A 25042-nucleotide genomic window follows, 5' to 3' on the forward strand; every position below is an offset into this window, starting at 1 on the left:
AGGGCAGTTCGTCTACCCAACTTCCCCCTAACTCGTCCAGTCTCTTCTTCAAACCGTTGACAATGGTCCGGTTTGTGGATTCTACTTGACCATTAGCCTGGGGGTGCGCTACCGCCACGAATTTCTGTGTTATCTTCATTTCCTCGCACCATGCGCGAATTTTCTTGCCGTTGAACTGAGTGCCATTGTCCGATACGATGCTTCTAGGCAGACCAAACCGACAACAGATATTCTTCCAGACGAAGTGCATGACCTCGTCCTCGGATATTTTTGATAAGGCCTCAGCTTCGACCCATTTAGTGAAGTAGTCTACCGCAACAATGATGTACTTTTTCCGGCCAGTGGTTTGAGGGAATGGTCCCACTAGGTCAATCCCCCATTGAGCAAAGGGACATGGGGCACTCATGATAATCATCTCTTCCCCCGGTTTATGGATAAGTGGGGCATATTTTTGGCATTGTGCGCAGTGTTGAACGTATCGGTGTGTGTCTTCTTTCATGCCGGGCCAATAATATCCTGCCCGATATAACTTCTGTATGAGGGCCCGAGCTCCTCCGTGCTCACCGCAACCACCTCGGTGTGCTTCGTCAAGGACGTGTTTAGCCTCCTGCTTTCCCAAACATCTCGCATCTATTGTAGCGAAATTCCTTTTATATAATACCTCGTGCCGCACGTAAAAGTGCCTCGCTTTATACGCCAATCGATGTTGTTCCCTTTTTGTGCCAGTTCGCTCTCCTCTGAAATACTTGAACATAGGTGTTCTCCAGTCAGGCTCTTCATCGATCAACATGACTCCCGATGTCGGGGTAGGGGCAATGAGGATAGTGATTTTTCTTTCAACACAGTCAGCGACTGACGACCCGATTTTAGCGAGGAAGTCGGCACGTTGGTTGTCGTTCCTCGGGAGTTGATGCACTGTGCAAGCTTCGAAGGTTTCTTGTACTGCTCGAGCTTTATTCACATACCCCTTCATTCTATCATTTTTTACTTCGTAATCCCCCTCTAGTTGGTGTATCACCAATTGCGAGTCAGAGTATATCCGCACCACTCGCGCTCCGAGCTCCTGAGCGATCTCCATACCTCGGATGAAGGCTTCGTACTCTGCTTCATTATTGGAAACTCGAGGTAATCGGACGGCAAACTCGACCTCCGTTCCTGTGGGATCGATGACTATTATTCCTGCCCCTGCTCCTGTTGCTGTAGATGACCCATCTACGTAAATTTTCCACTCCTTCTCGATTGGTATTCGGGTAGTCTCCCGGATGAAATCTACCAGCGCCTGTCCTTTGACCGAGGTGCGGGGTTGATACTGAATCTCGTACTGTCCTAATTCGATGGCCCATTTAACAATTCGTCCTGACGCAGTAGGTTGGCCCAGGGTTTGCCGAAGTGGTAAACTTGTACGGATTATCATGGTATGCGACAGGAAGTAAGGCCGGAGTCGTCGCGTGGTGAGGACCAGAGCATACGCTATTTTTTCGACTTCAGAATATCTGCTTTCCGACGTAGTCAGGATTTTACTAGTATAGTAGATCGGCTTTTGCTGGTTATTCACCTCTTTGAATAAGACCGAGCTGATTGATTCGTCGCCTACCGATAGGTATACGAACAGAGTTTCGCCCTTTTCGGGAGTGCTGAGAATCGGCAGACAAGTGAGAGATCGTTTTAATGCATCGAATGCGAGCTGGCACTCGTGAGTCCATTCGAACTGAGCTGTTTTCCTCAATATTTTAAAGAAAGGTAGACTCTTATCCGCCATCCGTGATATAAACCGAGCTAGGGCTACTACCTTTCCTGCTAAGGATTGAACTTCTTTGATGGAGCGAGGGGGTGTCATCTGGAGCACGGCCTCGACCTTATCCTGGTTCACCTTAATACCTTCTCGATTAACGACATACCCCAGAAACTTCCCAGCTTGTACTGCGAATGCACACTTCGCGGGGTTCAATTTCATTCCATATAGACGAAGGGTGGCAAAGGTCTCGGCTAGATCTGCGAGGTGCGTAGAGCGCCTTTTGCTTTTAACTAGCATGTCATCAACGTAGACTTCGATGTTGCGTCCGAGTTGAGCCCGAAACATTCTATCCATCAATCGCTGATATGTGGCCCCTGCATTTTTCAAACCGAAAGGCATTACCACGTAGCAGTAAGTACCCGTGGCCGTAACAAAACTTACTGCCGGCTGATCCTTTTCGTCCAGCGGAATCTGGTGATATCCTTGCGAAGCATCCATCATACTAAGTAGTTCGCACCCGGCAGTGGCATCTACAAGTTGATCTATGCGAGGTAAGGGATAATCGTCCTTTGGGCAAGCCTTGTTTAAGTCCCTGAAGTCGATGCACATTCGCCACTGGCCGTTGGCTTTTTGCACTAAAACCGCGTTGGATAGCCATGTGGGGAATTGGATTTCCCTGATATGTCCGATGTCCAGAAGTCGCTGAACCTCCTTGTGTATGATTTCGTCCTTTTCGGTACCGAAGTGTCGTCGTTTTTGTTTGACGGGTCTACACTCAGGTCGCAAATTGAGCCTGTGCACAACAGTACGAGGTGAGATACCGGTTAGGTCACTTGGTTGCCATGCGAAGATGTCTTCATTAGATCGTAGTAACGCTATCAGCTCGTCTCGGAGAGATGGTTCTAAATCCTTGCTTATCCGGGTTTGTTTCATCATACCGGGGACGAGGTCAATCATCATCAATTCGTCCATAGGTTGTACATGATTAACCTTATCTTCGGGGTCAATTCGGGGGCGTTTCTCGTCCCCCAAATCTTCTTTGGTGAGAGTGTCACGTCGCCCCTTCTCTGCTATCTTAACCATCTCAACATAACATGATCTCGACTGGGCTTGATCTCCTCTGACCTCCCCTACCATTCCGTCGACTGGGAACTTGAGCTTCTGATGAATAGTTGAGGGGACCGCCCGAAAGGTATGCAGCATCGGTCGTCCTATTACAGTGTTATACGAAGTCGGCGATCCTTCCACGATGACAAAATTAACAGCTTGCGTGCGGGTCCGAGGTGGCGTCCCTATAGTGACAGAGATTTTAACTTGGCCAATCGGTGTCAGGGATCCCCCTGTGAACCCGAATATCGGAGTGGTGACGGGGAAAACCGGGAGGTCCAGTTCCATTTGCAGGAAGCACTCATAGGATATAACATCGACTGAACTTCCTGGATCGACGAAGGCGCGAGCGACATCATACCCACCAACGTTAATTGTGATGAGGAGGGGGTCGCAATGGAAATCATCTAGATCTCCTTCATCTTCAGGACCAAATGATATGGTGGGGTATTGACGACTCTTCGGTGTAGAGATCTGGCAGACTTCGCGTTGGTTCTTAAGGCTACCGAGGTGGCGTCTCCTAGCCCGGTGAGTATCTCCTCCCGTAGGGCCCCCTGAAATCATTTGAATGTATCCCCTTTTTGGCATCGGTGGTGGAGGCGGTACGCGCGCTGGATTCCCAAACTGAGCCTCACGCTTTTGTCCCCGAGGAGGGTCTATCTTCACAAATTCTCCGATCTTATTGTCTCTGATGAGACGTTCCACTTCGTCTTTTAAATGTGCACAATCGTCGGTCGTATGCCCATACTCATTATGGAAACGACAAAAGGTTCCCAGTGTAGGATCTCGTCAGGGGGCTCCGCGGGCGGTTCGAGGCCACCGAAGATCGGCTCTCTTCTCGATTGCACATAATACATTGGACAACGGGGCCGTAAGAGGTTGGTATGATTGATACCGAGACCCTTTAGCGTCTAGAGTGGTGGTCCGGCTAGGAGTACTGGCATCCCTCCGAGGTAACATGGGCTCCTTGCCTTTCTTTACTTCGTTGAATCGTGCGTTCGTGGTTTGGTGAGATTCTTCCACTTTTTGCTGGCGAGCTTCTTCCAAGTTAATGAACCTGGATGCTCTCTCCAACAGATTATCAAAATCAGGCGAGGGTTCCAGCGCTAGAGCTCGGAAGAACTCATCATCCTTCAGTCCTTGTGAAAGGGCTGCCATGAGCACTTCGTCACTGGTGGTGGGGACTTCTAACGTGGCCGAAGTGAATCGCTTGATGTAATTTCTGAGGCTTTCCTTCTCCTTTTGACGAATGCTGACAGAGAAGTCTTCTTGCACTTCTTCGAGCTGGCAAACTGATTTAAGAAAGCCTTGGCAAATTGCTCAAAAGAATGTATGCTCCCAGGGGGCAACAGACCGAACCAGGACTGAGCCGGCCCAGCTAAGGTGGTGACAAAAGCACGACACTTCACCCCTTCTGTGAGCTGATGGAGGGATGCGGTATTGTTGAAACGACTTAGGTGTTCCGCAGGATCTGACGTACCATTGTATTCGAACAAAATGGGCCGATAATTAGCGGGTATAGGGTCATTGTCTAGGTGTCTCGCGAAAGGGCTAGATCCCCCAATAACTCGTGTTGAACCATTTCGGAGGGCTTTCAATTCGTTCATATCACGTCTGAGGCTGTCCATCTCGGTTCTGACACCATGACTATCATCTCTTCGATTCTCCGAGTAACTGTCACATTCGTCTTCTGCTCGCCCTTCATTCGGAGAACGCCTTAGATCTCTTTTAGGTCGGTTATCCTGGGGCAGAGATTGAGCGTAATTCCGAATGGCTGTAGCAATCATGGCCTCTACTTCATCCTTCGTGTATGCTCGCTCGTCGGGGGATGGGACCGCAGGTGGTTTTTTCGAAACGGCTTCTCCGCTCATGAACTCGAAAGAAGGACTACTCGAGAAGAGGGGGATCCGTCTTTCCTTCTCAGGCGTAAGTAAACTGCATCCCGACTTCTCCTTCAGAACAGACGACGGATCGGCACCAGTTGTGTCACGAGCTGCTGCATCCAGCTCCCTTTGTAGGTTTCGGGTAATCGTGCCTTCTTCTTCCATTTTCTCTACGTTCTTAGCTCAGATCTGGATTTCCAGGGGCATATCTGGTGTTTTTCCTGGAAATTGTGCTCCAAACTTATAAATAATTTCCCACAGACGGCGCCACTTGATTTGGTCCGTGGGGCTTCCTTCTTCTTCAAGTCAGCTGGGTCCGTACTCCGGTGAGGATACCTGCAACGCCGGGAGGGGTTCCCGGCGGGAAAGCTCCGACGATCAAGTCAGTGATCCGAATAGAGGAAAAAACGTGTATGCAATGTAACAGTGATTAGTGTATATTCTTGTGTGTGTGCGTGTGTTGATTCTCTTATTTATAGATGAGGAAAGCTTGGCCTTCAAGGCTTTCCTTTTTTAGGGTTTCTACTTTCCCCCAAGTCATGTATCTTGGGCCTGTATTGTCCTGGGCTCGCTCTACCCCGTTTTGGTATTGGGCTGGCGAGTTAAGGTACTCCCACGTGGTTCCCGAGGTTCGCACCATACGGCGACTTCGCTCATAATAGCGAGCTAAGTCGTCATGGGTTCTTCGTTGTGGGCCTATCATACTGGGCTTACCCTAATGGGCTTGTGCTTATTTGTTACTTGTCAAACTAGCCCGTATCATCCACCTTTGCCGTTTCAAATTTATTGTAATCTTCTAGATTATATGTAATATTATCACTTTTGTACCCGTTTTATCCTATTCGAGCTCCACATTTTGAAGCAAATGATCATAAGATGTGTTTTTTGGCTTGTATATATCAGATTTTGGTGTATCAGAAACTGTATTTTTGCACAAAACAAGTACAAACTAGAGCACATTCTACGGAATTTAGATGATTATGTTGAATTTGACACCATAAGAGTGGAGGTGTAAGAAGATTCATAGTTGAGAGGGGTAGATGTATTTATTCAAACAAGAGGGTTTTTTTTTTCCTCGTAATTTGACCGTACCTCAAGGGGTGATTGTAATTTACCCCATTTTAAAATTGTTAACTTCAATTGGTGAACATTAAATGTTAAATACTATTTTACTTTTACTAATACCGTATCGACTTCGAACATGATTTTCACGCCCTTTTGGATTAGTTTATAATTCAACTTGAATTAACTGCATTGAATGTTGTGTGACGAAGTTATATATGTTTGAATGAGTTACATTTTGGATTTCAAAATAATATCAAAACGTCAAGGCTGTGCGTGGTGTTCATTGATTCCTGTATATCTTTCTCACCCGACATCCAATCTTGGTGATTTGCGTTGGATTAGAAAACTAACTCGGAACAACTACATATCCCGAGTTTTGAGACTTGCCAAATTCCAACTTGAAAATAATCAGAATTCCATTTGAATTCCAAATGTTATGACTAAAACTAAAACGACATTTATCGGACTAAGTAGTAAAAATAAATCAAGAAAAATTAGTGTTTTCTTCAAGGTCATGATAACCCTCTAAGGTAAATAATCCATCACCCATTTCTTTGAAGGGTTCTTTAATTTAAGGTTAATACATGTATGTATAATTGAGAATTCTAAATAACACTTTTAGTAACAACTTTGTTTTTTCAAATATTTCACTAGCTGGATATATATAACACAAAAAACCAATTTATAACAACGTCAAGTCGTCAACAATACACAATTGATGAGCCAACGATTGAAGAAACACTCGTAAAATGTCACTAATGACGTACGTAGTTCAAGAAACGACAAATATAACCGCACGACTTCTTTAAAATCACATTTTCCCAAAAAGAAATAAAGTATGAGAAAGGGAAAGAAACCCAATAAATACTTAGATATGAGAAAATAATGAAGATAAAGTATGAAAATAATTCAATAAAAGATTCAACAAAAGGAATTTTATTATAAGTACCATTTACCAAACAATTAACGTATGTGATTTGTTTGTATGAACTAAGGAATCGAATCACATGAGAATCAAACCATTTTATCCACCTCATCATCATTCATCAATAATCATATCGACAAAGATTTGAGGTACCTATCTTTTAGATTCATCATTACATAATTTTATTTATTTTATTTAATTTTCATACTCTAAAAATCATGAAAACAAAGTTTGTAAATGTTGGAATCAATGGTCTGAAATGTAGCACAAGGAATAAATTGACCAGATTCTCTTTAAAAGAAAGGTTCTTGAGTTTGATTGGTTAGCTTACTCACATGATCTTGCTTTTTCACTTTTTTTTTTATTTAATTTTTATTGTCAGTCCGAATCATTAAATCCACCAAATAGTGGAGATGGAATGATGTGTAAGAACAAGCTCCAAGCTTGATTCTTGATTTGAATTAAAATATTGTAATTGAGGCCAATTATATGTCTTTTTTATGGGATTTGCACATGATTTTATGCTTGTTTTTGTTGTATTGTAAATAATTGTTAATACTTAATAATATCTACAGTAGAACCTCGATTAATTTATAACCTCGCTTGAATAATAATTTCTTTCGGTCCTGACTGCGTAAAAATGTACGAAATTATCAAATTTAATATTTCGCTAAATCTATAGAATTTTACTAGTTCCGACTGTACTAATTTATAGAGTATTAACTGTAGTTACAAAACTTTTGAAATGTAATTCATGATTTCACGAAGCTTATAACTAATGTAACCACACAATAGAATGAATCTAGACTCGTTAATTTTTTTTTTCTGAATCGAATAAACGAAAAAAATAGTTTTCCAAATATTTCCCGGGAACAAATTCATAAACATAAAATTTAGGTGTGCATAATGGGTTTTTTTTCTTCGTAATTTCTTGTTATGTGCCTTAATTAATATAATTTTATTGGGCCTTACGGATGGGCCAATTAGAGTAAAGTTGGGCCTGATATATGAATCCTTATTGTATTGGGCTTATCAATTATAGCCCATTAGCAGCAGATATGCAGAATCCAGAAATCATTCCCAGAAAACACAAACTAAAACTCATAAATCAAAGACCAACAATGCCAATGCAGTTTCTTTCGTCTACGATTTCCCGAACAACGACGAAACATCGACATAAATCGGACAGAAATTTAAACAACTCAAATCCCTAGACATCATAGTTTCAAGAAAAGAAGCTCTGTACAAAAGAGAATAAGCCAACAATCAACTGAGACAAGAAATAACTCTTCTCAGCCCCCAAAATACTTTAAAACAGTTCATACATAAACATAAATTACCATCCTAAATCGTCAATCACCGATTCACCTACCTTCATTTCATAGCAATATAGGGCCCACAAACAAAACAAAAAAAAATCACCGACCCCCTCTGAGCCTTGCGGCCCTTCTAGAAACCAACAATCTGGCACGAGGCCTCGAGCCGCCGCCTTGTGAAGAAGGAATATTCCCCAATCTTCTAGAAGCAACCCCAGTTCGAGCCCTCAGCCTCGCGAAATCCCCGTCATTATCATCAAAAGAATCATAATCCACACCAAAACCACCACGACCAAATACACGCCCATTCCACCTGTCACGACCACCAAACCCGATGACATCATCGTCTTCGTCATCATTAAGAAAATAGTCATCGTAACCCCTCGCAACCCCACGGTAGCTCCTATCTATCACATAATCCCCCACGACAATCGCGCCGGGCATAGTAGACCTAATCGTGCTATACACATCGCTCAAGTCCCTTTCATTCTCGAGCTTCTTCCACTTCTCCACGTGGGTAGGGTCCACCTCTCGCGGGCGGGCAAACGGGTGCTCCAGTTTTACGTGCTTCTTGAGATTTTTATACTTCCCGACAAACGAGCAATTATCCTGCGTGCACGCCCGTTTCTTCGCATTGAGGTATCTCCTAGCGGGTTCCACCACAGTCCACCCCTTGACCGGGCCCCGGCAAAGCGGGCATGGAAGGAGTTGAGACGATGCTTCGGTATCCTTTCCCTCTACCCTATTCGATTCGTTCGAGGAATCGAAATCTTCGTTTTTTGAGGCAACGCTATTAGTGTAGGCCTTTCTGTATTGGACGAGGCAGTTGGAATATTTACGGCTAGTGGCACACATGTAAGGGCGGCATCCCTTTTCGTAAGAAGAACAGAGCAAGAGGACTGCGTTGTGGGGGAACTCCATGCATACGGAGCATAGTGCATCTTCCCACTCTTTCTTCTCGGATGCTGCTTCGACTATTTTCTTGTCGTGGTGGGCATCTTTACAGGACTTCATGCAACGAGACGATAGCTTACGCAGGCTGATTCCGTGGTGGTGGGAATCGGACTTTCGCTCCGGTTTCTTGGATTTCGCCATTAACATTACAAACCTAATTTGAAGAACAACTCCACCGAGAAAAAAAAAAGTCAGTTTGTTTATGTATAAGCAAAATGAAACATATTACCCATCCATCCATCCAAGCTAACTTACATACACCAAAAATTTATAAAAAAACAAAAAAAAAAAAAATCACTAAAAATACTAATATGCATAATTTGATGTTCAACCGAGATAAAAGAACAGAATTTCCACTCACTAACTAAAAGGGGGAAAATGCACAGCTACTAAATCTCTCCGAGGCCGCGGATAAAATAGCTAAACGAATCGAATATGAAATTGCCGTGATTTGAAACTTTTCCAATTGCAATTATCTCAAACATACACAAATCCTCGCAAAAAAACCCATCAAACTACGACCCATAGAAAAGAACCCGAGAATCTGATTAGGGTTGTTCGTTCCTTTGATTTTATTTTCATCACTTCAATTAATCATGCATTTGGGGGAAATTACGTATGGGATACTCATTAAGCAGATCAAATAAAATAAAAAATTACAAGAAATTGTAAATTAAAAAAAAAAAAAAAAAAAAAAAACTGTTTACCTGTGAGTGAAAGAAATCAATAGATCGATAAGGATGCGCGCGTGTATGTTCAACAGAAATGAAGGAGATAGCTTTGTTTGCTCCAATTTATGCTAATAATTTTAGTATTAATATTTGTTGGATTTTAAGGGTTGCGAGAGAAGAATGGAATCTCTCTCTCTCTCTCTCTCTATCTCTCTCTCTCTCTTTCTCTCTCTCTCACACGCACACGCGCACACACACACGAGAAGGCGCACGTTAGCTTTAGGTTTTTTTTCTAAATATATAATTTTTTTTATGATTATTATTATTATTATTATTATATATTTTTTTTATTTTTCGGATGATGACACTTCACCACATTGTGATGCTATTTTTATGTCATATGCATTAAAATGGGTAAATTGAAAAAAAAATATATATATCATTTTACATAGGGTAAATTACGACCACCTCCATGAGATGTAAAGTGTAATTACAAACAAATCCCTTTTGTTTTGAGAAATTACGTTCAACCTCCTATAGTTTGTAAATTTATTGCATCAACTACTCAATATAAGGGTTTTAATGTAAGAAATCTACAAATTTTACGGGTGGAAGTAATTATGAACAGTAGGAGGGGTATTTTGTTAATAAACCTTAATTCGGGGGGGTTTTGTATTTAACACTTTTACGTATGCGTACAAATTTAATTAATTCTTGTAATATGGATTTGTATGTATATTTATTTGAAAAACTTGCCCTACAATGTATAATAATTTATTCAACAACCATAAAGAATATACATAGTTTGTACATTTAATTAATCCTTTAATAGATACCTTAAAAATTGATGATATTCATAGTTTTCATTATTTCTAGTAGCCTAGAAGTATAAATGAGTTGAATAAATTGCAGTTTGTTGCATTAACTTGAGAGTATATAGAAAGAATAATAACTTACTTTGGAACATAAGCTATATTAATTAAATAACGATTAATGTGGTTGCCAAAATTTTAAATATTTTAAATGATGAATGTAAAAAAAAAAAAAAAAAAAAAAAAAAAGACTCATAATCAAATAGGTCTTTATAACTCATTCTTTATGGAAGGTGACGAAAAAAATCTCTACACTAACGAAAAAAGGTCGAAATCCATGGGGTGTCACAAAGGCACCATGGAAGCCTTTAATGAAAAGCTCAAAGCCAATCAATCAATACAAGTGCAAGACTCATCACAAGCATCAACTACAACAAGCCTATTCGTATACGGTATATTAAAAAAAAAATGGAAGAGGAGAAAGTCGAAATCCGTTGATCGTAAGAAAGTAAAATTGAATAAAGAAATTGTGAGAAATGTGTTTTTCGAGACCCTACTTACATCTTGAATCCAAAATTAGCTCATCCAAGAAAATCTTGTTCTTCAACAAGTGTTGAATTGAATGGATGGTTGTCAATTGGATGATTTCTTAGCATCTGACTCAGCATCTGAGTCAGCATGATTGTCCCTGTTGGCAACTGAATATGTCTGCTCTTCTTCTGTTTTTGTTACATGTTCATGTTTGACAATAGGTTCGGCCACTTTTTCTTTCTCAATCTCGATTTCAGCTTTGTTCAAACCTTCCTCTTCCGATTTTTCGACTGAGTCATCATGATTGTCCCTGTTGGCAGCTGAATGCGTGTGCTCCTTTTCTTCTTCTGTTAATTGTTCGTGTTTAATAACAGGTTGAGCCACTTTTTCTTTCCCAGTCTCGATTTCAGCTTTGTTCACACCTTCCTCTTTTTCCAATTTTTCGTTATTAGGCGGTGATTCGGATTTCGAGGGTGAGTTGTTCACACTCTCATCTCTCTTTGATGCTGGGGACTCTTCGGACTTGACCTCTTTGGCCGACTCCTCATCTTTATCAGTAGTCAACTCTTTGACCTCTTTGGCCGGCTCCTCCTCTTTATCAGTACTCAACTCTTTGACCTCTTTGGCCGACTCCTCATCTTTATCAGTGGTCACTTCTTTGACCTCGTCGATGCTCTTTGCAGTAGTGTTGATTTTTAACGGCCCGAGTTTTGCTTCGAGAGGCCTAATAGCAAAGGTTAAAGATCGTGCATCACGAGGTACTGCCAGTTGTCCAGGAGAAGATATCTGCACAAAAATTATTCACAAATTATTTTACCAAGCAATGGAATGATGACAGAACAGAGCAAGATCTTGAAATCTTACCTGGATCAGTTCCTCAACCCGTATCTTAAGATCGTCCGTCGAAGCTTCCTTGTGAGAAACATGCAGAACATAAAGCAAGTGAGAGCTGAGATCCTCCGATCGGTGCTGCTCCGTTTTACACTGTGGAACAGACGAGTGACAACCCACCGAATAAAACGGACACTTGACAAGCTTCATCGGACAAACAGTTATACAGTGTCTATCCATCTCACGCCTCATTATAAAGTCCTCGCATTTCTGTTCACACTGAAGTATCTTAAAAGGACACACGGAATCATGCTGGTCACTTTGAGCGGCGGTGAACCTCGCATTACAACCCTCGTTCGTGCATATCATAGTCCTGAAACCGCAACTCAACTTATGCTCCTCCACATCTTCGGCAGACTTGAAATTCATGCTGCAGTGATGTATGTTCTTGAAATCAACGTTCTTCAAGAGGGTTTGCGCAACCGATTCTCTCCTGTTCAACAGCCAGAACCCGTTAATCTCCATTTCTTGCACAAAGTCGTCTATTCGATCCTCCCTTCTTTCGCTCAGAAGCCAGCCCGAAACTTTGCTGAAGAAGTTTCGTTTGGAGCTTGCGAAATCGTCGATGAAGTCAGAGATGATGTCATAAGGGTCGTCGGACATTTCTGCGTTCGCACCTCCTTCTAGAACAACAACGGACTCGGCTACGTAGTTTTCGCTTCTTTGGATGAGATAGTCCACCATTTCTCGTCTGATGTCGACTGCAACTGAAGCTGGGTTTCTGAAGAGACCACCGGTTGTGTTGTCTACACACGCTGAGGCTAAACCGGGGAGGAGTTCTTGAGCTGTTTTGTAGACTAGATCTGTGTCGTATAGGTCACAATGGAACTGCGCACCGCCCTCTTTTTCCTCTCCGAGCTTCTCGGGTTTAAAATCCAGGTCATCTGCTGGCGGATTCATGCTGTAAAATTCTTAAAAAAAAAAAAAAAAAGACCTCGATTTTAGGGGAAATGCAAGAGATCGAAAATGGATAAAGCATCTAATCACAACAAAATAAACTCTAAATGCCGATCCGACCCTTTTAAGGCTCGATGCAACGAAGGTCAATTTTTTTTATTTTTTTTTTTGAAAAATTAATATAGAATGATGTGATTATAAATGAAGGAAAAGGTGTGATAAAGAGGAAATGATTGCAGTTAATGAGTTCATGTTCAAACTGAAGATGTTAATGGCGAATCAATATTGATGCGAACTGTAAATCAAATGAAGAAATTAGGATCCAGCTGAATCTGATGCCCTAGGTTCGTCAATAATTACGCTACGCAGATTGAATTCATATACACAGGTAATTAATTAGGTTGAGAGAGAAGATGGAAAAAGTAACAGAGTGCGAGGATCCGTTGAATAATTCATCTAATTCTTCAATATCTTCAACCAGAATCCAGAAACGGCGGATCAAAAAAATCAACTATCGTGAAACTAAGATCATGCTATGTATACCGAGGGGATTTTTAGAAATAAATAAATAAAATAAAAATAAAGCAGAGACAGAAAGAAACGGATTTTATGTTAATGGGGAAAACAAATTCACCTGAAAATGTAGTATGAATCTGAACAGTATGGCGATCGATGACGATGGTGGCGAAGACGAGAAGGAATCACAGTCGTAACGGTCTCCTAAATTGGGAACTATCATGGATTTTAATAATTTTAGTATTAATATTTGTTGGATTTTAAGGGTTGCGAGAGAAGAATGGAATCTCTCTCTCTCCTCTCTCTCTCTCTCTCTCTCTCACACACACACACGCACACGCACACGCACACGCACGAGAGAGAGCGCACGTTTAACTTAGTGGCCTACACAATGGATAAATTATTAAATTTTAAATATTTTTTGTCTTAATAGTAAAATAATAGATAATATTTAATTAACTAATTCTTGAAATATTGATTTATATATTTGTCTAGAGGAAAACGTACATTTTCGACTTCAAACGCGATTTTGATATTTTTTACTCTAAATTTTGCGAAACCCGAAACATAGAATTTGTAGCTTCTTGAGTTAACTTTTTAATTGAACTTAAATCACCAAAACTGGATGTCGGATGAAAAAGATATACATGAATTGGTAAGCGTTGTTCATAACTTTGATGTATTAAATTATCTAAAATTCTAAATGCGACTAATTCATTCACAACTTTGTCAAACAACATCCAATCTAGCTGATTTAATTTAGATTAGAAAGTCAACCCAAATTATCACAGTTTTTGTGTTTCGAGCTTTGCGCAAATCAAACTAAAATTACGTCAAAATCAAGTTCAAGTCAAATCAGTATTAATAAAATTGGGTTAATAAGTTTTAATGAATCCCTCCTCAAAAAAAGTTTTAATGAATCCACTAATAGAAACCTCAATTATTGGGATACTTTAAAGCGTTCATTAATTTTGCATAACGACCTAGAAGTATAAGCGAGTTGACCGAGTTACAATGTGTTGCATTAAATTGAGAACTCGGGGAAAGAATAATACAATTACTCAGAAATAAAGCTAAATTCATTGAATAATGATCAACAAGCATTCATCTCTCCGGGTGTAGCATCAAATAAACACAACGAATCGATAATATTAAATTCAAGGAATAACAAAATCAAAAGCACCTACAATTAAATGCATATTCTACACCATCTTACAGCTGAAAATACATATATACATACATACATACACAGTTAACTTCTTTTTTCTTTTTTTTTTCTAATAAATAAAATTTACCGTAACTAAACAAAAAAGTGGTACAAATTAAGACAACTATCGAAAAACTCCTAAAACATTTTTACCTTGTGATTATTAAAAATTCTGCTGCCTGGGAAAATAGTGAGGAGAAGTAAAGCCAGAAGAAGAAGGCAAAGGTCTCTTCACAAAGGGATGATCCAAAAGCTGAGCAGCTGTTGGTCTCAAACTTGGGTTGACTTGTAGACATTTCACTATGAAATTACGCGCATCCCTCGAAATAGAACCCGGAATTTCCGGTCTCTCACCATTCCCTATCCTATATAACGCTGACGCCTGTCGCATGAAATATAAAAATTAATTATAGATTTTGTTAATATCCAAAAGAAAAACCCACATTTAATTGCTTAGAGAATTAATCAAAATATTACACAGTAACAATTTCTTGGAAGTGTCTTGATGAAGAAGAGCCTATTAGTTATTAACTTTTCTGAAGTTTAAATTAGTGAGATGCTTTTACTTACGCATTCCAAATTCGAGTATGGAAAACGTCCAGTCAGCATCTCGAGGACGGTGCATCCGAGGCTCCATATATCTGCTGCAAGCCCGTACCCGAGGCTCCTAACAACCTGCGGCCACATAGATAAGATGAAATAATATTAAATCACCAGAAATTTCAGTATTTATATCCCTGTTTCATGTTTAAAGTGTCATCAAAAGTTAAACCGACACTCGGCAAAAACTTCAAAAGAGTAATCATAGATAAAAAAGTTGAGGGGTCAAACCTCAGGAGCCATCCAAAATACAGTCCCTTTGCAAGACTTGACATCATTCAACTTAGTGGCCTATACAACGAACCAATCACAAAGTGTTAGTTACGACAAGAATAAAATTTGTAGCAAACCATTTTAAAATCAATGCAAGGTCTGGAACATAGAAGAAGGAAGAAGAATGGATCGAACCTTTGCAAGACCGAAATCTGCAAGTTTCACCAAACCGTTCGTGTCTACCAATATATTTGCACACTTAATATCTCTGTAAAAAGAGAGAAATGTATCATACTTTAGCATTCATGAATATATGAAGTAGTCGTGATAGGAAATGAACCCCTTCACAAGGTAATGTTGCCCTCTACTAATACGAATTTGGTTATAATTTGTCGTCTTACTTCTTCAAGAACATTTGAATGTCAATTTTGGACATTGTTTTTTGGACGTAGTATTAAAGAAATATGAGTAAACATCAACCATTTTCATGAGCCCCACAAGTATTTTACTATTAGTGCCATGGGGTTAACTAGTGAATCGATGCTATAGCCTAGACATAGAGAAGTTTGGACAGAATCAAATACTAACAACACCTTGTAAATTAAGAACCCCGTTTCTTTTGAAGGAAAGATTGATGATACAGAAAATTAAAATCGAGAAAAAACAATTGCAAAAAAGAATTAGCTCTAAAGAGCACTGGGAGCAGGAAGTGAAATTCCAATTTTGCAATTACTACCAGAAAATCATACTACAACATAGGCTACATACCTTGCAGAAGAATAAATGTTTATAGCTAAGATTTAAACTGACCTGTGGACCACATTTCTCTCATGCAGATATTTCAAACCATGCAGAATCTGCCTTGTGTAAGCAGAGACTTGTGAATCTCGGAGAGTGTATTTCTGGTAAAGGCTCAAAAGGGAGCCTTTGGTAATAAGCTCAAGAAATATATAGAGATGTGTTGCGTCCTGCAAAAAAATGAAAAGAATAAATTTCAGCAAATCTTTCACTGTTACCAAGAGAAGTAAATATGGAGAATCTAACATGTAAATGTAAAAAAAGAACATCTGTGGTCGAGAACTTTTCAATCTTGTTGAATTAAATTGTTTATGAGTAGAAGGAAGCTCAGTATGTCTATTTCTTGGTGTTACGGAAGGATTGATTTCATCAATATAAACGAAAATCTAAAAATTGAAGGCGGATCAAATAAATTAAAGGAAAGAATCTCATAAAAAGCCGCTCGTGACAAGGAAATGGGAGATCTGGGATGCATATTAGATAGACAGGAAATATTATCCAAAAAGCGAGAAAGCAGTACCCTCTGTGTGCCGTAATACTGGACAATATTCTCATGTTCAAACTGACTCAGAAGATCAATTTCCTGGAAAAGGGAAGAATAAGGTTATAGGTTAAAATGAGCTGGGAAAGAACGAAAGTTGCCAGAAAACAAACTTTAACATGAACAACAAGCATAATTAGTGCTGCTAGACCTGTTCAAGTTGAATAATACTTTGCCTTCCTTCTTCCCCTTGGTCAAGTAAAGATACTTCCTTCGCAGCAAAAAAGAACCCACCACTACAGCAAATCAAACCATAGAGTTCAGAGTTTACATACTTTGAAATGATATAACTATATATGTAACATTTGTCAACTTAACTGCAACAGAAGACATCATAAGTTATCTCAACATAAAGTTTCAGAAATCAGAACAGAGATACTCCTTATTCTATCCATATCTGACATCAATTCAGCTCTACTGAGCAACCACAGCAGATCAGATTTTCAAGATTTTTTAGAGCAAAATCTATTTTGCAGAATTATTTTGATGTTCAAAGTCTACTTCAACAAACAACAACTCGCTCTATGCAATTATAAACCCGTTAAAATAAAATGAGATCCCACTTACTCAGCGATTCCTTCATACACAGATCCGAATGATCCACGACCCAAGAGCTCACCCTTCTGCCAATCCGTTATAACGCGTCTAAATCTCCCGTTTGGTGAAACACTAGACAACGGCTCTGTTGTGGTATCTGAAGAATCATCATCATTCGAAGTGAAAGAACACGAACCAGAGAGCCCACAGTTCTCTTCCCTGCCCATGCCCCTTCTCCTCCTATCCCCCTCGTTGTCCTCTTCACCTAACCCTCGTTCGAACCTCGAAATGCTTGTGCCACCTTCTGGACCAAAGGCTCTGAACATATCCCAAGTCGAGCATTCTTTATCAATCTGAGGTAACGACATTGAAGGCGGTGGTGCCAAAACTGGCGGCCGCACACCCTTAATACCATTTCCCCGGAGTTCATTCGATCTACCACTTGGTCTCACACTATCCCCTATTCTACCACCAAAAGCATCAGCCCTATTCCTACAGATACCACCATACTCATGGCTTCTCTCATAGTTCCTACTATTATCTGCAATTTTCCGATTAAATGAATCTGAAAATTCAACAGCGTTATCGTTATTAACCTCCATTTCCCGATCTACCAAAGGCTCGACTGTCTGAGTGAAGTTAACAGGAGCAGAAGAGGAAGATCTCACCTTCATCGCCTCGTACTCCTCGGGGGATATGGACAAATCATCAATTCCCGCAAACCCTAGGGTTTTGCAGATGATTTCGATCTCGCCGTCTATTCCTTCTATCCTGAAACTCGTCTTGCCGCCGTACAAATCGAGCGACCGCGTCCGCAGAGATTCCTCGGATGGGTGGTGAGACGACGACGACGAAGAAGAAGCTGAAGCGGACGAAGGAGAGTACTCGTAGTTGATGTTCTTCATGGCGTTGAGCCGGTCGAGCCTCGGCTTCGGCTTGTCTGCCTTCGGGCTCGAGCTGGAGCCGGAACCGGAGCCCGAGTCACTTTTCCGGCGGTTGGAACTATGACCGAAAATATTCTGTATGCGATTCATTGTAATGGCGTGAGGCAAATTCCATGAATCGGAAGCAGAAATTGTGAGCTCTTTTTTTCCGGTGCTCAAAAACTTCAATTTCTCTTAATTTTGCCTCTCCTTGCTTCCGCCTGAGAGATTTTTGCTCGGAGATCCAGCTGTAATCAGACTTATCTCCGGGTCGGGTCGGGTCGGTGGCGGCGGGGCGGAGACGACAGACCGGCGTAAAAAGCGATGGATAGAGACGAAAACGCGGAGAGCAAAATTTTAGAGAGAGAATATTCTAACTTGCCTTCTGATTGGAGGAGCCCTCCTTTATCTTTTCCACTACTACATTTAACATTGTTCTGTCAATTTACTATATTTATATTTATCAAAAGTAAATACTCGATCAATTATATATTATATTATAAAGAAAATTCATTTTAATACACTATTTTATGTAAATAAATCCTCATATTTCCAAAGATTTAGTATTTTATGCAAATTTGTACCACCCTTGAGAGCTATAGTTGTATTTTATAATGATATTATTTATCGATCGATACGATCTCATTCGTTAAAAGCTCTTTGCACTGAGTTGGTTAACACTGCCAACAGAACTCGATCAAGCTCGAATTTCATAAGGAATAAAATAATATGAAGAAAAAATAAAATCAAACTAATTGAATTTGATTTGTATTGCCTCGAATAAGTTCAAATTACAATATTAAAACTCGATAAAAATTCATACGAGACGTGAATAATATACATTCGTTCGGGTCGATTTGATTCGTTTACACTTTACACTCTTTTTATGAAGTTGTATTATTATTTTCCTAAACTGAAATAGAGATTGGATACTGTAATTAAGTAGTAATTGAAGAATATCTAGGATGATTGATTGGTCAAAGGAGGAAAAGAGAAAAAAGAGGGACTAATTAGTAATAAATGATTAAATATAGGTGTAGTCTTCGTCCTTTCTTTTGTCGGCCATTAAAGATCACATTTTTTAATAGAGAATAGCCAGCACTGCAAGCGAGCCTCTTACGTCATCCTTCCTACATCACTATTTTATTCTCAATAATTTCCTTTCCTTTTTTTTTTTTAATAAATAAAAAAAGAAAAAATTGGACAGAACATGATAATCATTAATCACATATATTTTACATTTACATCCAGGCTGGATTTATTATTAATAGCAAGTTTAACAATAAAAAACAAAATTAATAATAATAATAATAATAAACAAGAAAAAAAAAATGGACAAGTTCCATTTGGAGGAAACTCAATAAGTTCCAGCAGAAAACCGAGCGAATTAGCATATCGTCAAACCATGATTTTCTTCACCTTCACTGTTTAGAAATGTACATCGAAATATCTTTTCATCCAAACGCAACCTTTTAAAGGCTACTCGTAGTTTACTACAGTTAATAGAGAGAGAAGAAAAATAAAAACGAAACGTTGTGATCGTAGTACAACTTGCCAAATGAAGGGTGACTGTATTGTATATAGAGGATAAGTATTTTGATTAGTCAACCGGAGAAAGTTTTAGTTCTTCAGAATCGGTGGCTTCGAAATCGAAGACTTGCATCTTTGACTTTACCAAATACTTTGTTTTTATCATCCGATTCTTCTTCTTTCACACTACTACTCAGGAACAGAGGGTTACGTTACGTAGGTAATTATCTCTACGCCTACAAGATCGCATAACCGAAGCATATCTGCTCACATAGTAGTGGATAGAAAACGAGAACTAATCCATAGATTCTTATAACCGATAATCGACAAACGCAGCCTAAAACAAAAATTCTCGAATCATTTTTTGAATCTCTTGTAAATACGTAACATCAGATGACTCCGGTAATCATTATGATTCTGAAGCAGCATTTTTTAGTTTATGCAGAAACTAAATTCTTTTTTTTCAAATTTCAACTACTAAAATTGAAATCGGTTGTTCATAAAACCGATGATTTTAACGTGGATTCTGCGGAAAGTTTCACCCGAGCTCTCGAGTTTTCGGTTGTTCATAATCGAGGTCTTTTCCAAGCTCAAAATGTACTTATAACACAGAAAGCATACAACAAATGCCCATCCAAATTTCCAACAGTTCAAAGATTCAAAACAAATGTAATACAGAAGAAATGCAAATATCAAATATATATATATATATAAAAGATAAATCTTTCACAAACAATTATCGAAAAAACATACCTAAACACGGAATGAATCCTTAAAGAAACTTCACGAGGAATTGTTAACCTTGAATGCCGTTCTTTGATTCCGACAAAGAGATTCAGCGACGAATCTCCCTTCCGCGAATCAGTGGAGCTGGAGAAGTGTGAAGAGCTCAATTAGGGCAAATGAATTGGGGGAAAGTTTTCAATTACCCAAAGTTAGGTGCATTTTTTAATTGCGCAATTAGTGACATGTAATTATTTTAATTACTTTTTTTTTTTTAAATAATAATTTCAGAATTTTACCACAGCAATTTTATTTTTCATATAAATCAATGCTACCTAAAATCATTCACTGAATTTAAATAGTGGTCAGGTTTCTTTGCAAACTATTATACGAGAGTGTATATTCACAAAAATTAACTTGAACCCGTTATTTGGAGTGCATAAAATATTTCACTTAAACTCGATTTAACGAATTTATTTATTGTTGGAAAATGAATTATTTTCTTGATTGCAATTAAAATTTAATTGCGAGTAGAGAGAGAGATCGGCGGTTTCCATTATTCAGAAACAGAAAACACGTTTGTGAAATATATATATATTGATATATATATATATAGAGAGAGATATATACGTACAAACTATATATACAAAAGAAGCCCTTGAATTCGCTCAAATTCTCGTCTTTGTAAATGCCCACTGCCCAGCCCTAAAGACTAGACTCTCTCTCTCTCTCTGCAATTCACATTCCCAAATCTGAATTACAAATCTCTCTCAATTTTCGCCGCCTGCATTTTTTTCCTGCTTACACAACGTTAACTATTGTACACGCGCATCGGTTTTTCCGTTTCTCCGGACTGAAATATATAAGTAGACGCCGCTGCTGTACACTGTTGCGGCGAAGTTTTCCGTAATTACAAGTGCGGCGGTTATCGGAAGCGGTTACATTCGATCCCTTTTCTTCGGTTCGGTTTCTATTGGTGTTCTTTTATTGTGTTTAGGTTTTCGCGTTCGTGAATCAGTCTATTTCTGTCTAGGATAGTTCGGTTTCTGAGTATAATTTTACAATTGAGATATTCTAGGTTTTGGGGAAATTTTGTTTGAGGGTTTTCGATTTTTTGCCTTTTTGGTGTATACACATTCTCGTTGTGGGCTGTTAGTTTGTGGCTCTGACATTTGAGGGGAAGAAATAAGTGGTTGGCCTCGGGTTTTAATTGTGGTGGTTGGACGTGAATTTGTCGAAAAATGAGGGTTTGTAGAATGATGGAGTGAAGTGGGACCAAACAATTTCTTGGTTCGTTCGACGTTTTCCTCGGTCGGAGGATTGTATGTAACTTAGAGAAGGGCAATTCATGTTGGTGAACTAGTTTGGAATTCTGACAGTTAATTTGAACCCTCGTTTAGGGCGTGGACTTGGTCTTTTTGTATGAGCAGGTTATTTTAGAAATAGACCGTTTTGGGGAAAATCAAGAAGGTGGTTTGGCTTTAGAATTTAATTTGCTTTCCTAGAATAATTGGATCATGTCTGGTGCCGATGGACAGAACTGAACCCACGTTAGTACCGGAATGGTTGAGAAGTACAGGAAACATTGTTGGAGGCACTGGCTCAGTCCACCACTCAGGTACCGGGGCTTACATAATCTTTTACTCATTTACCAACATCACTTTCTTTGGTTATTTTTATTCCATTGTCATTTCTTGATTGTTTTTTTTCTAGACGTTTCTTCTTCTGCGCACTCCATCAGGAGCAGAGTTCTTAGGGGCAATATTGAGAAAGATAGCCCACGTTATCTGAACAGAAGTTCCTCAAGTTCCTCAAGTTCCTCGTCTAATCATAGGCATAGTTCGACTAGTAATGGTTCTGGGAAGCATCCGTATAGTAGTTTCTCAAGGAGCCACTGGGATAAAAACCGCGACAGAGAGAAAGAGAAGACTTTTTCCGAGGAATTGTGGAACCATAACTCTTCTGACCCTTTGGCAAGTCTACTAACTAGTAGAGTTGAAAGGGGCGCCTTAAGACGCTCCCAATCATTGGTTTCAGGAAAACCCGCTGAACCGTTGTCTCACAGAGTAGAAAACTCACGAATTAGTGGGAATGGTGTGGTATCACGGGGAAGTAATCTTAATGTGAGTCAGAAGGCAGTGTTTGAAAAGGATTTTCCATCCCTCAGAACCGAAGAGAAGCAATGTGCAAGTGGGATTAGGAGAGTCTCATCTCCTGGTTTGAGTTCTGCAGTTCAATGTTTACCGATTGGCAACACAGGGTTTCTTGGTGGTGAGAAATGGACTTCTGCTTTGGCAGAGGTGCCTGATATTCTTGCAAATAATGGCATCAGCCACTCTCCTCTTCAACAAGGTGTTGTTCCATCATCCAGTTCGTCTTTGGGGATTTCCAGCTCTGCAGGTCTTAATATGGCTGAGGCATTGTCACAGCCTGTAGCACGAGTTCATCCTAGTTCCCAGGTAACTAAATTGCAACTTCGTTTACTTGTTTGTGTTGTTATATTGTGGCAGGGAACCTGGTTTGACTTGTTCTCGTTAATGAATGCTGCAGCTATCAGATAAAAGCCAGAGGCTTGAGGAGTTGGCTATTAAACAGTCTAGACAACTAATTCCTATGACATCTTCAATGCCTAAAGCCTTGGTAAGAGGAGTAATTCTGTTGTATATTTCTTCTACTAATTCAGTCTAAAATTCCTAGTTGATCTGATATTTTAGTTTCACTTGGCCTTGTTGTCTCGCATGTTCTTTTATTTTACCGACTTGTATGTTTTATATGCCTGTTTTATAGAAGACACTTCTCAGCTCCGTAGACTACATAATTGAAATATTAAATGTGGTAAACAACTTAGAAACATAATAATACTTTTTACAAATGGTTTTTGATGTTTGTACCACCTAGAATATAGAGATAATCAGAAAATATTATGCAGTAGAACAACAGGTTGAATGGAAAAACATGGTTTGGAAAGTGTTATATTTTCTTGTTACCTCCTGTGCTTAATGAGAGACTATTATGGAATCTATGACGACTATTTTATCAATCTCTCATTCATGATCACCAATTCCCTAGTCATAATGATGGGCATACGTGCATTCAAACCTTGTCTGGCCATTTCCATGTTTGCATTGTCTGAATTGGGCTTTAATGCGTTTCGTCTGGTAGAGGTGCCATCAATCGTCATAATTATAATCGATTTAAAAGTCCGAGCCCCAATAAATGCATTAGAACTTTATATATTATTGGGAATATTGCACCTACTCACTGCCAACTTGGGTGCGGCAATGTGTGAATGAGCATTACATATTATTATCTTTTGATTGTTGTAAGAACGATAGTTTTGAATGTTGTTTTTCAGGTTCCTTCTGCGGATAAATCAAAGCAACCAAAGATTGCTACGAGAGCTAACGAGACGACTGTGGCTTCGAGGGGTATCCATCCACAGCCGCATGCATCTCATCTTGCTAACCAACCTCGTGCCGGACAAATCAGGTCTGATTCTGCAAATACCTCTCACGTCGGAAAGTTTTTGGTACTCAAACCAGGACGTGAGAGTGTTACACATGGTGATAATGCTAATGGTGAAGTAACTAATGATGGACAGCTGGCCACAGCTCCATTGGCTCCAACAGGATCTATTAGTCTAAGCAACTCTGTGGTCTCTGCTCTTGAGAACAAGACTGCAGCCCTTTCACTAAGTTCCAGATCTTCTACAGAAAAGAGATCGTTGCAATCTCTGGCACAAAGCAGAAGTGAATTCTTTAAACTCATGAGAAGAAAAACCTCACCATGTGCTACCACAACTGTTCACTCAGGTTCAAGTTCGGCTGATTTATCTCACAGTGCAGATACTTCTGGAGAAAATTGCAATGGTAAACAGATGAATTGCAATGGTGAGAGATGTGAGATTCCTGAGAAAAATAGAAGTTCTTCTGATGCCGGTGAGAAAAGCTTCTCAGTTAATGGATCGGTTTATCCAGATGAAGAAGAGGCTGCTTTTCTTCGTTCTCTTGGTTGGGAGGAAAACGGTGGAGAAGATGAAGGATTGACAGAGGAAGAGATTAATGCTTTTTATCAAGAGGTGAGTGCATTTAGTATTAATTTATTTCGAGCTCGGTACATCATTCTCTTTCATCTTATAATATTAGTTACTGAAATTACTTCATTTTGGTAAAATTAAATGTAGTTTAATTTTCTTTGCAGTATATGAGCAGGAGGCCTTCTTAGGAAGTATGTCCAAGTTCTATTACAAGCTCTCCTCCAAATCCGGTTCTCAAGTTTGATTGCTGATGAGGTCTATGTCCGAAAGCTAGAATAGCGAAGAATGTACTAGGATTACGTTTAACATTACGTTGCAAGTAGAATCGTTTTGCCATATTTTATCCTTTTCTTCTTCTCAAGAGGTGAAAGAAAGTTACAATGTTTTTGATACATTTTACGGCTAGAAAAAATGGAATGAAAATAGTTGGTTACAGTTTGTTTTAATTTTTTGCTTCTTGTAGCTGCTTTCGTTCTTTCATTAATCCCGCCATGTTGTAGTCTCGATAGCTACTGTGCTGATCGTCCTTAGGCATTACAGGTTGAAGAAATGTGCTAATTTTGCTCTCACTTGCGGCGTATTTAGCATACTTTTTGGCTCTTGTTATTTTTCGGCACTTTTTTTAGGGTGG

General features: G+C 39.5%; 4 protein-coding genes across 7 annotated transcripts; 1 reads left to right on the plus strand and 3 right to left on the minus strand.

Annotated features, from left to right (window-relative positions):
* Positions 1-7826: 7826 nt before the first annotated feature.
* LOC105974438 (uncharacterized) lies at positions 7827-9947 on the minus strand. Of its 2 annotated transcripts, none has more exons than XM_012999539.2 (2): positions 9693-9947; positions 7827-9139 (listed from the first exon to the last, which is right to left on the minus strand). In XM_012999539.2, the coding sequence occupies exon 2, from the start codon at positions 9130-9132 to the stop codon at positions 8134-8136; it is 999 nt and encodes a 332-aa protein (XP_012854993.2). In that variant the 5' UTR covers positions 9133-9139; positions 9693-9947; the 3' UTR covers positions 7827-8133. The 2 variants fall into 2 exon arrangements, with proteins under 2 accessions (XP_012854993.2, XP_088672001.1); XM_088815875.1 differs by having other exon boundaries at positions 7827-9155; positions 9693-9928.
* A 776-nt stretch (positions 9948-10723) lies between these two features.
* On the minus strand, positions 10724-13704 carry LOC105974463 (TRAF-like superfamily protein). Of its 2 annotated transcripts, XM_088815876.1 has the most exons (4): positions 13422-13681; positions 11864-12801; positions 11618-11785; positions 10724-11572 (listed from the first exon to the last, which is right to left on the minus strand). In XM_088815876.1, exons 2-4 carry the CDS (start codon positions 12788-12790, stop codon positions 11102-11104), a joined length of 1566 nt encoding a protein of 521 aa, XP_088672002.1. In that variant the 5' UTR covers positions 12791-12801; positions 13422-13681; the 3' UTR covers positions 10724-11101. The 2 variants fall into 2 exon arrangements, with proteins under 2 accessions (XP_088672002.1, XP_012855024.2); XM_012999570.2 differs by having other exon boundaries at positions 10724-11785; positions 13422-13704.
* Positions 13705-14385: 681 nt separating this feature from the next.
* On the minus strand, positions 14386-20605 carry LOC105974415 (mitogen-activated protein kinase kinase kinase 1). 2 transcript variants are annotated; one of them, XM_088815874.1, is made up of 9 exons: positions 20406-20605; positions 17230-18539; positions 16814-16898; positions 16642-16704; positions 16134-16291; positions 15519-15591; positions 15342-15401; positions 15081-15185; positions 14386-14892 (listed from the first exon to the last, which is right to left on the minus strand). In XM_088815874.1, the coding sequence occupies exons 2-9, from the start codon at positions 18231-18233 to the stop codon at positions 14674-14676; spliced, it is 1767 nt and encodes a 588-aa protein (XP_088672000.1). In that variant the 5' UTR covers positions 18234-18539; positions 20406-20605; the 3' UTR covers positions 14386-14673. The 2 variants fall into 2 exon arrangements, with proteins under 2 accessions (XP_088672000.1, XP_012854968.2); XM_012999514.2 differs by lacking the exon at positions 20406-20605 and having other exon boundaries at positions 17230-18564.
* A 120-nt stretch (positions 20606-20725) lies between these two features.
* LOC105974423 (uncharacterized) lies at positions 20726-24857 on the plus strand. The gene is made up of 5 exons (XM_012999524.2): positions 20726-21993; positions 22089-22834; positions 22926-23015; positions 23731-24453; positions 24576-24857. Exons 1-5 carry the CDS (start codon positions 21906-21908, stop codon positions 24597-24599), a joined length of 1671 nt encoding a protein of 556 aa, XP_012854978.2. The 5' UTR covers positions 20726-21905; the 3' UTR covers positions 24600-24857.
* The last annotated feature ends 185 nt before the right edge of the window (positions 24858-25042 follow it).

This window comes from Erythranthe guttata, chromosome 3, assembly GCF_056151865.1.
Source record: "Erythranthe guttata isolate IM_541 chromosome 3, IM_541, whole genome shotgun sequence".
In the NCBI taxonomy this organism is placed as follows: Eukaryota; Viridiplantae; Streptophyta; class Magnoliopsida; order Lamiales; family Phrymaceae; genus Erythranthe; species Erythranthe guttata.

Bases quoted from the DNA above. Each gene is read 5' to 3' on its own strand.
- LOC105974438 (XM_012999539.2), bottom strand. From the start codon at position 9,132: ATGTTAATGGCGAAATCCAAGAAACCGGAGCGAAAGTCCGATTCCCAC.
- LOC105974463 (XM_012999570.2), bottom strand. From the start codon at position 12,790: ATGAATCCGCCAGCAGATGACCTGGATTTTAAACCCGAGAAGCTCGGA. The intron at 11,786-11,863 runs GTAAGATTTCAA...ATTTTTGTGCAG, and splicing joins GGGTTGAGGAACTGATCCAG to ATATCTTCTCCTGGACAACT.
- LOC105974415 (XM_088815874.1), bottom strand. From the start codon at position 18,233: ATGAATCGCATACAGAATATTTTCGGTCATAGTTCCAACCGCCGGAAA. The intron at 16,899-17,229 runs GTAAGTGGGATC...GATTTGCTGTAG, and splicing joins GTGTATGAAGGAATCGCTGA to TGGTGGGTTCTTTTTTGCTG. The intron at 16,292-16,641 runs GTACTGCTTTCT...ATTTTTTTGCAG, and splicing joins AGTATTACGGCACACAGAGG to GACGCAACACATCTCTATAT.
- LOC105974423 (XM_012999524.2), top strand. From the start codon at position 21,906: ATGGACAGAACTGAACCCACGTTAGTACCGGAATGGTTGAGAAGTACA. The intron at 22,835-22,925 runs GTAACTAAATTG...TGAATGCTGCAG, and splicing joins GAGTTCATCCTAGTTCCCAG to CTATCAGATAAAAGCCAGAG. The intron at 24,454-24,575 runs GTGAGTGCATTT...TTTTCTTTGCAG, and splicing joins TTAATGCTTTTTATCAAGAG to TATATGAGCAGGAGGCCTTC.